The sequence below is a fragment of the Eufriesea mexicana genome, unplaced genomic scaffold, assembly GCF_001483705.2.
Source record: "Eufriesea mexicana isolate 0111107269 unplaced genomic scaffold, ASM148370v2 scaffold1336, whole genome shotgun sequence".
In the NCBI taxonomy this organism is placed as follows: Eukaryota; Metazoa; Arthropoda; class Insecta; order Hymenoptera; family Apidae; genus Eufriesea; species Eufriesea mexicana.
The window spans coordinates 822,967-834,562 of NW_016909447.1; the positions used below are offsets into that span (position 1 = coordinate 822,967).

At 35.3% G+C, this 11,596-nt stretch overlaps 1 protein-coding gene across 1 annotated transcript in view; it reads right to left on the reverse strand.

Annotated features, from left to right (window-relative positions):
* The window catches only part of LOC108547976 (uncharacterized), a 230,722-nt gene that overhangs the window by 20,094 nt on the left and 199,032 nt on the right, over nucleotides 1-11,596 (reverse strand). Inside the window, exon 16 of the mRNA XM_017900727.1 lies at nucleotides 5,308-5,468. Within this exon, the coding sequence (XP_017756216.1) occupies nucleotides 5,308-5,468 (161 nt within the window). The remainder of the gene's footprint in view (nucleotides 1-5,307; nucleotides 5,469-11,596) is intronic.

Sequence of the window (11,596 nt, forward strand, 5' to 3'; positions counted from 1 at the left end):
TAGGCAAATCACTCTTAAATATGTGTAAAAGCTTTTTATCGTGTAGAGATAGGGTGGGACAACACGAATAATACTAAAACTATTTATTAATCCTAACAACACGTTTATATTCGCAACACTAATACACCTTTTTTCACAACTCTCTCTCTCTCTCTCTCTGTGCCCTCCTATACTACACGTACCGCGACCGACTACACACCCTCTCTCTGTCACTGACTGACTGTGCCCACTCACGCCCTTGCATCCCTATTTAAAACCATCCATTCTATCCTCTTTCATATCTATTCTCTCTTTCCAATCACACTTTCCCACGCACTCCTCGCAATCCTACCCTCAGCGGGTCACTCAGCCCAAACACTCAGGCGCATTTCTAAAGCCACTCGATACATTCATAAACATCCCGTTCACACGATCCTAGCGCACGATCATTCATCCTTTCGCACGCCCTCTAGATAACACTCTCATCCCGCGATACCATAATAGTTTGAAGCAACAGAAGTTTTATTCATTTAAGTTACGTCCTTCGGTACATAGTGTACGCTGAAATGTGTAACATTACAATTTGCATTCCGAAAATATTTATAGGGTATGTACAATCTCAAATTTCACATGGAGCGTCTATTTTCTTCTACAATATTGTTACAATGTTAATGTTTTGTATGAATATTACCTTCAGAGCAGCTGTATATATATTTGTTGATACTTTCTTCAAAAGGTTCTATACGGAGCATATGTATCCTTCCAGTTAGCGTCTGTTTCGCAATATCATTCAACTTCTAATTAGCTTCCAAGTGTTGAGATTCATTTCGTCCCACAAAATCCATTTGGATTTGAATACAGCAATTGAGGAGAAATGGATAACGTTTCACGACAGTTGAAAAAGAAACATTACTGTAGGGTTGAAAGTGACTACGTGGGTCGAAAGAATATCTGGAGTGTTTACAGTTGGAGCAAAGGTGACCGCGCGCGTAAAGTTGGAGTGAATGCGTAAGACATCCGAATGCGACAGATTAGATTCAAACAGATAGTTTATGAGGGTGACATGATCGAAGTGTCTGGACAATATCGAAGATTGCGGAAAAAGAGGCGTGATTAGGAAGGTGAGCCTGAATGCGAAAAAGCGACAGAGTGAATGGTATAAGTAAGGGTGCAAGAGCCAGAGAACATCAGAAAGTCAGGGAGTACCAAAGTATGTCAGAGTGTTTCAACGTCAGACTTAGGGTTATGAGAATTATTAGCGAGTAGGATATGATATAGATTGAAATAAATCGCTTCATATATTTATGTCGCTGCTTATTCTGTTGCCTACCCAATTTTCTTACATTACTCTAAATTTAACTTATATGTTCATTCATATTATGTATACTACTGAATTCATTATAAATCAAATTTCAACTAGTTTACGTATTCACATTTACTTAGAATGCTATCTCCGGAAAATATTTTATTGTCAACTATAGGTGAAATGGAGCTCCATATTTTGACACTGTCACTGCTACATTTCGCTGGTGTTTTGAAATCAGCTGCTTAACGCATTTCGAACATGAACTATTACTCAGCGGGCGAAGTGCAATATAGCTAATTAATATTCTTAAAGTCAGTCCTTTTGATAAAAGGTTAACGTTCATTTTTTGTGAACACTTGATATTGTGAACAAATTTCTCTGCGAAGCTGAATGAACATTATGTCTTTTAAAAGTGAATAAAGAGATAAATTGGGAAATACATTAATTCAAGGTTATTAATAAAATCATTCTTACTATTTTATTTCACAGTTTCAATAGAAGGTTCGGAACTACGGTACAGATAAACATTCAAATGTTCTGCAACATATTCTATCTATTTGTTTATGTACTTCTGTTATTATTTACGGGTATTAAATGGAATGAAATTACCAAGTTAACGTACGTACAGGAATTCAGGAAGTTAAAATTAGATGATCACTATACCAGCAATATATTTCAGAATTGATACATTAACATCAACATGTGATTAATGTATGGAAAGAAATTTTTAGGCAAATTGAATATTTGTTAGTAATTGGTGCCTATATTTCATCGCAATGGTTCACTTTAGAACCTATATTAATTTAAAACTTCTTTTGGATAGTACCGAAAGCATTTTAATCATGAAAATTCTGTTTTGTTGCGCCGCTTGTGAAGTATAATAAATTACAGTGCGGAAAACAGACATATAAATGCATCTAGATGTCATTGTGTACTCAAGAATAAATAATTTTCTAATTAGTCCTGCGTCCCATATTTCTGTGTATGAATAATGTTGATAAAGCACCTAGCCGAATAAACATGATGAATTTGTATCCAATTTCAACAGAACTAAGGCATGTAACAGGTCCTGCAGTGAATAATTTATTTACCAAGTTGTGTTCTAGTACCTTTATTGAAAGTATTATGTCACGTGTGCGACAAATGGTAAGTATTGCAGGCAAATAATGATAGCGAAATTTACCGTTCATTGATTAACACGTTTCGCGTTTCGTCACCCGGATATGACAATAGCAATGCGGTCATTTAATAGTTTAAATGCAAAATATGCCTTTAGAACATTGAATCTATTAAAAGTCGATTTAACAAATAGGACTTTTGGAAGAATTCGTAGGTATATACCCAGTAGCGTGCATCGTACTTAACTTGCTTCATAAACCTTTTTTGAATGAAACGAAAATGGAACATAGGTTGGAAGTTAATGTTCCTGCTGTAAATTAATAAGGTCTTATGTGAATTATGTTGGACTCGAGGATAGAATTACCACGACTTTTTGGCAACTTTTTCCCACTTCTTTCTTACAATTCGCGGAAGATATGGAACTACATCTTGTAACATGAATATGACAACTATGGAGACGATGGTATATTACATTGCATCACACATAAATAAGTTATTGAATGATACATTACTCTTGATAGCCTGGCACTGCTTTAAATTTTCCTGTAGTGCATTTTAAAAATATGTGGACCTGACTCATAGTCAGAAAATGAAACCCTAATAAGTATTTAAAATTAAATTGGAACAGTAGCATAATTTATAAACACAATGTATTTATATGCTCAATACGTAACTCCATGTTTATCACAGCAAATACACTTTGAAAAGACACTATACTCTAGAATGATTAACTGTTATCCACATATGTTTCCCTTTAGTTAATCTTTCTTATACTAGAGATAGTTTCTCTGACTTATTTCATTCCGGACCTTACAGTTCCTATTGCCATAAATAAGAACATTAAAGCACACCTATATCAATTTTGTTCACGACTCATAATATTAAGGTGTCGTTAAGAATTTTTATTCCTGTTTACTTGATCCTGCGTTCCAACTAACCACGAACTGCAATATTTGTGCTCATTTTGATGACATAATTGTAATAATCATAAACAATTACAACAACTGTCGCAATATCAATAATACAGTTATTTTACCTCTTTAAAGTACATAGTAAAATTTTAGTCATCGTTGCGATGCCTTTATTCCATTTCAAGATACTGAAATGTTTGGTTAATGATACATATTATAGGTCGAATTAATGCCCACATACGGCAAGATATAACATGATTCCTTTTAACATCGCTTGGATTTAAAATTTTAGCAGATACGTGTGGCGAATGCAACTTCGAGAAACGTTCAACGCTATTCACACCATTTTATTGTTATTTTCATAGATTATCAGAAGCTATTTACTTCTGCTACCACCATTATCTTCCTCGTTGTGTAACATTTGCTATATTTGTAGCTGCAGGTCAAGGAAAAACTACTGATGTGAACATGAGCCGTGCCGCTTTTTCTATTTTTGGACTCAAAGGACTGTTCACAAAGATGTCGTCGCTCCGAGATCTACAATCGTAGGACAATGAACAACCGAGCCAATTATGTAAAATTGTACTCTTTGCCCTTTCCCTCGCCGCCGTCCAAACACCTATTTAGTACCGCACGTGTATTAGCCAGACTATAGAAGAAAACTATACGTCGTGGAAATCTGTTAAGCAAATTGGATGCTTTAACGATAGACAAATGTAATAGGTTTAGAATATCGATAATGATTAATTCCTCATAATCAACCACCTGTACGAATCTTTTAGACATGAATGTTACAAATAATTGTAAGATAATAATTTTGAGTGGCTTTATTTTGCGTAGAACTGAAGTTATATCTGGAATAAATTAAACCATGTATGTAAGTTGTTGCTTATTTCATTAATACAGCATTGCATCTAGTCATCATTTATCAATACAACTACCTTATCTAATGCACGGAATATATTGTGACTAAGCTACCATTGATGTGTACCTATGCATTATATTGGCCTTTAATCTTAATCGTTATGCCGATTTTCATACCACAGAATGTAACGGTCTCAAATTGCCTGATGTAAACCAACAAAACAATTCTATTCACCGAAAGCTGGTCGTGATGAATAACAATTTCTCACACACTAAGTCGGTACCATGTCTGTTATTAACGTGGTTATGTGATATTAAACATTTAATGATTCATTGGGTCGGGGAAAATATATTTATTTCAAAAATAATTTTAGCTTGTGACATTTTGATTGATCCTATGCAACATAAATTTTTGAATAATTTCTTCTCTGGAGAGTGATGGTGTGGAGCTCTGGAGGGTTTCTTAGAATTTACTTCATATTCCCACAGTTATTGCATGCGTAGTTCCCTTTATATGCAATATATATACTTTAATTACATAACATATTTACAACATTTACGTAACGGATGTAGCTACGAAAGCATCATAGCTTCGTTATTCTTAAAATCTTGAATCACGCCACGGTAAGAAATATTTTTTGTCGCCATATTACTTCTTTTTTTCTTTTCTTTTCAAATTAAAGTATACGACATTTCAATGTTTTGGTGCTAACAGTAAACAAGACACTTCAAATGATCAAACTAACTTATGAATGCTGTATATACTTTCACTTAGTACTAATGAGCTCCATGTTGCTACCTGTATTACTTCCAATCATTAGTGCTCTAATCAGAATCAAAGAAATAGTTATCTCTGTTTTTACCCGAATTGTTTGAATTACTGCTTTGATATAAATATATATTAACTTATCGCATAAATTTGTGTTTATATATATACAAATAGTATACAATATTAGTACAGTAGCAGCTTATACCTCAAACTAAGCTTTTGCAGCAATATTTTCACTCATAGTTTCACACATCCTGTGCGACAAAGCATTACTTCATGATGAACTGTCGGTTCCTATGCAATAAGCGGAAGAGAGATAATAATTTACATCCTGGTGTAGTAAGACTAACATAACTTACCGGTATTGATGGATAATTATTGTATTCGTGTGCATATGATGATAATCCTGGTAGGTGTGTCACTTGCTGTACAGAAAGTGAAGTTGAGGAAAGTCCATCTGGTGTATTCTGTGCACCCAACGGAGTGCCAGATATGGATCCCGTCAATTGATAATCCGAACCTTCAATTCAAACAGAATTAAATGTACGAATGAAACCTTTAAGTGCTTAATAATCATTACCCTTAATAATTTATTTATTATTCCTTCTCATTATATCAGAAAATAATTTCAAATGGCATGTTACTGATTTCAATGGTCCTGAAATATCCTTTTATTAGCAATAAAAGTTTTAACAACATTTTCCTGTATGAATGCTAGTCACATGATTTCAGTTTACGAGATATTTGCAAACATGTTTTACATTTTGCATGAAACATTTATATGATTTGGAATCACGTTGGACCATGTATGGAAGATTTTTGGGATATCTTCAGTTTGAATCAGGTTCAAGTATATTTTACAGAATAAACAACGAACAATGAAGAAATTAAAAATAATTCTTAGAAATATTTGCTCCACATTATTCCTGTTAAACGATGGGCCTATTCCATCAAGTATACATATAAGTATACACAAATGGAAATCTTTCACCCTGATAGCATTATCGTGTATCGCATAGCAGCATATTTTAGTGGCTCATTGGTCTTCAACATTAGACGTCTTATGAATCAAATTGATCGGCGTTTGTTGATCGCAGATAAGTTTACCTTCACCGCCATCAAAATAAAAGTAATATCGTGGGATAAAGTCACTCCGTTTCACCATTGATAATATTGCAACGACCTTCATTACGTATCAGGGTGATGACTGTGTGTATCAATGGTGCAAGTAGTTTCTGGTTCTTCCTTTCTTACTTTTCTTTGCAATTTTGTTCCTTATCAAGTCGTGTACGAATCTAGTTATTCGAATATACGGATATATATTATATGAATATAAATTAGATATATATGGTAATAAACGTCTCATCATTCAGGTTTGCATCTATTATCATTATGAATTGCAAAATTGACCAAGACTACTAATCCAGAAGAAATAATTGTTGAGTTGTTGAAATACCAATGCAATTGAAAATCATAAACGAAATAAAAATTGAAATCCTATGATACGCTAGCCATAAAACTGGCCTTAAATGTAAGTGCAATATATATATATATAACCCTGAAGAAATAAGTATGAAGCAAGACATATGTAGTTAATTGCAGTTCAACGACTCTTCTTAAAATATTGAACTCTGGGGGAAAACTAAAGAGATGAAACGGTCATCAGATAGGTTTGACATTAATGTTCCCTGTAATATGAATCTTCCTATAAATATATATAGTGTGGTTAACTTGACTGAATTCCTCTGAACTCTTCATTGGTACGCGTATCGTCGATTATCGTATAAAAGCGTCTCAGACGGTGATAACAAGTATTGACTGTATCTTTTTGTTAAAACTGTTACTTGACTTATGATCACATCTGGAAATACATCCGTCCTTGAATTTCTGTAACATTAGCCATGGCATTTTATCATGAGCGCTAGTCGTATTAATACATTTGTCAGTGTTACCAAAGGATACCTCATATTATGCGCATTCTCACACCTCATAAAAATTCAGCATGTTGCGTTTTGTATTGTTGGTATGGGAAAGAATATCAGACTTAGGATACTGAAATAAAGGAAAAGGCATATATTGGTATATGCCTGATATGAATCCTTTTACCGAATTGTAATACTGTTCATGCTGTAGAAACTTTTATGCATATCTACTATTCACATTTAGTACTAAAATTAGATAACTTTAATTACAAGTTTCAAGAAAGGATTTATAATTGACTGTGTTTGTAATAAATGTTAAAATGTTGGTAATTGGTATGATGACATAAAATGCGTATTAGCCATCTTTATGTCGGTATCAGTTCTTTTCACTGTCAATAACTCATGGAATTCTTATCTCACCTGTATCCCTGGGGATTAGTATTCATAAATTCTTTCCACTTAATAACCTTTAAACAGCGTCAAAGAAATTAATTAATGTCAAATTCCATTGCTTTCGGGTTATACTGAATATTATCGTTAGCTATACACGGCCAAAAGTTTATTTCAAAATTTTTAGGTGGGTGGTTTCTCCAATTGTACTGACCACACCTGTGTTTCGGAACGTTGATTACAGTGTTACGCACTCACTGCCAAGGCGTTAGGAGCCTGAGAACTAGAACCACTGGCTTGCAAAGATATCTATCGGTCGTGCTTTCGCAGCGGCAGCAGGGACAGGTTATAGTACGTACCTAGTATTAAAAGGCCTTCATTTCTACAAAACGAGCATCCGTTTTCTACGTATTTGGATTTGAAATTTTTAATGTATCTTGTAAATGAAATATTTAACATTCTTTAGCAGAGCCATTTGTTGGTCAGCCGATAGCGCGCTTGGCTGGAAAGTGGTAGGGAGAGAGAATGTGTGAGTCTCAAGTAGTGCTTCTTTTGTTTTATGTTTTCAATAATACAACTTAGAACTAAAAAATAATCTTTTTATTTTTGCATTTAATGTTAATTCATTATTGCAACAATGTCAACTGGCAAACAAATTTTTAATATAGAGAGTAATAGGATCGTTCATATGGTCACTATGGACACTAATACTTCCCGGTTACATTTCGAAAAATTGTTGAAATAACGGTAATGCTTGGATTACCTACAGAGATGTCCATATACCTGCTAATTAGAGATAGGCATTTTCCAAGCAATTTGTTTTTTCGGTCGTCAGTTTGCATTGACTGATCGCGTAAGTGAGAACTGGGAGGTAGTACGTGCTTCAGGTGTAGAAAAGAGTGTCGTCAATCGCCAACGGGTTTTTTATACGGAGACGTCACGAAGGAAGCAGGAGGTTGCGAAATAAATTTTTGGAATGCACGGAAAACATATAAAGTCATGCTTAAAGAAGTAAATTTCTTGAAGAAGACGCAGTCCTTGAGCAGGTCATCATCAAGGTTGTTAATGAAGTTTCGTCAGAAATCTATCATCCAAAACCAAATTGATCACAAATGTTACCAAAACTGAAACTAACACAAATGTTAATCACGTGTGTTTTAATAATGATGAAAATTTCTCTTTAGGCTTCTGTCACTGTGCAAAAGTTACGTTTACAAAATATGCGTGGTGCTCCTGTAATTATGTTTCGTATTTTTTTATTGTAAATGTTATCCCCAGTACTGTATCCAATTTTGAAGATGATGAAAACCCATCAAAATTATACATTATTAACCTTGCATCATTAAAAATAAATTTACGCCGAATGAACGAGCAGTGGTAATGGTTTGTAAGGTACAGTACGGATGCCCAAAATAAGCAGATATACAAACATTCTTGCCAAGTATACCGGCATTACTTGAATTCCAACAATTGTTTGAAACGTAACCTAAAACTATTAGTGGCGATATGAACGTTTAGTACAGAATAAACCTGATAATGTCTAATACAGAAATATATATTTCTTTATTTGTCATAAGCAACAGTATAAATGTAAGAATGGTTAGCATAGAATATTTCACAAACGATTTTATGGAATTTTCCGCTATTATGGAATATTCCGCGCTTACTAATAGTAGACAGTTGCGGGCACGAGGAATATTCCACGCCTGGATGCAAATGATTTACAAGGGTGCATGGACGAGAAACGAACATTTCGTATTTAAATATATATAAATATTGCTATTTTGTAACGGTACTTCTATTTTCTGTGTACAAAATTTTTTGGACTGTTTTATGACAAATATTGATGTCGCAAGGGATAAACATGAAATGCAAAAATAAATAGAATGCTTTTTCTATTCGTGGCTGTATTACTAATAACATAAAAGAACAACGTTGGAGATTCAAACTAACTCTCCCCTACCGCTTTCCAGTCAACCGGGCTATCGACTTATCTACAACTCGAACTATTGAGGAATGTTAAATAATTCATTTACAAGGTGTATATAAAACTTTAAATCAAAATATCTCGTAAACGAATGCCCATTTTGAGGAAACCCATTATGGATTTTTAATACTAGGTACGTGCTATAACTCGTACCTACCTATTGTTCCAAAAGGGATGTCCACGACCGTATGGTCCCTTTGTATGTATCACGATGTCTGCTGAAATCTATATCATCACCTTCCTAACAGAAACTTTCGTATGAAACGTTTACTGGTATATATATCTTCCTCCGATTGGACTGGGGTGCGTGCATTAGTTTTTCTAAGAAAAATGGAATGATCCTCAGCGTCATCATGAACTCTGTATGCCTGTCGATCACATCATTTGAACATAACTGTAAAAACATCGGGGATGTTTTACCCTGACACATTTCCCGGCTGTTGTATTAGATGTAATGAACATACGTACATTAAGTGAACATTTCATTAATTACTTCTGATATATTGAAAATCTGATATATAACCCAGTTTCCAGCTACGTCATTTGTGTGCGTGAATGCATAAAACGTCTCGCCCATTGATTCTCACTACAATTATACAAGAACTCCTGAGATACCTTCCGACATATAGAAGGATACCATTTTCTATAATATTAATGATATATTGTTATATATCTGTATATTATTGCTCGTTGCCCTTCAGACAATTCTTACTGGTCATCAATAACTATTTATTTATTAGGATACCTCGTATACAATAGATCGCAACTTGACCAAAATCAGCGACACCTGCCGTCCATCGTGTTTCCTTCTATAACTGAAAAGAACATTAATTTAAATTGGATTCCCACTGAGCAGGTTGGCGTTTGATATTTTACTTTTTCAACCAAGTGAATTGAAACTCCTGTATAAGGTATCTGTCTATTAACGAGGCATCCTTTACACGAGTAATTCATCTTTGCGATTGAATTCACTCTTTTTCTAAATAATCCTGCTCTAGATTCTCTCCGTGACTCTTATTTTGAATCAGAAGCATAGTTGTCTCGAAGAATTGGCTCATAGTAAGTGTTAATTGTTTAACATTTGCCGCGATTGCTTATTATTTAATACTTTAACCAACCGAAATGCAAATATCTGTTTCGGAGACATTATTTAAGGTGGCACCGCGGCAGAAATAAGTATACTTACTGACATTAGAACACTTTGGAAATTTGGGGAATCAAGTGTAAAATCTAAGTATCTCATTAACGCAGTGCATTTGTACTAACTTGTTAATTTGTTCGCTGATCAAATGAAGCCGGCCTACTATATCGTATGTAATTGCGATTGAAGCATTTAAACGCAGAAATTAACACTTCCTCTATTGACGCTGGTATTAGCAAAGTTATACTGAAGATCAAGGATATTCATTTGAATAAATCGTAAGGCGCGTATGCGATATTGCCGATATTATTTGGATGACGTGAATGTACGCAATCTGGACTTGTTACGCTGTGCATATGGAATATTCTGCCTCGGCATACCTAAATAATCCGTGAAGTCGGTATGTTCCATTGCAATACAAGGAAGACCCGTTTCGAACCCTTCCAACAGTTAGGTCTTAGGATCAAACAATTCGGCATCGGAATTTTCCCCTTCATTCCTTCAGCATGTTTGAATGCTTTTACCTTTATTCTGATTTCGCTTGCCGCGGAACACGAGAATCCTGGAAGTCCCTACTTGAACGAAATTAGGTGACTGCTCTTATGACTTGGCCGACAATAGGCCTGAGAGCTCCACGTGGTCCGCACACGTTGGAAGCCTAACACCACCGCTTGGGGCCATGAATGAATGATGGGTTCACCGGCGCGCGGGTGGACAACAGGAACGTCACCTAGGAGAAGAGAGTTTCCTCCACTATCGTCTATTTTTTTGGGAACCTTCCCTTCCTCCAAGGTGACCGAGTCGCGGACCAAGGGATCGCCCATGGATATATCGGCCGATTACATTTGGCAAGCTCCCGATTTTTCCTAAGATAGATCTTAGGAAGATCGAGGAGCTAACTTCCTTTCGAATCATCAGAAACAGCAGTTCCCTTCGAATGATCAGAGACACCAGTACTCTTCGTATCACCAGAGGCATCAGTTTGCTTCGAATCGTCGAAGACGCGACTTCATTATGCTCGTGCAACTGGAACAGTTGCCCAATATTAATTTGGCGTGCAACATTGCAAGGTCGCGAGGCTGATTTACAACCGCCCGAATGCATCAAGAGATACAATCTCGACGCAATGCGTTATTCCTAAGCTTCATAACACGATCGTAAAGATAGAATATTTTCGCTTTGGTGGCCAGGAATATTGGGGGGGGGGG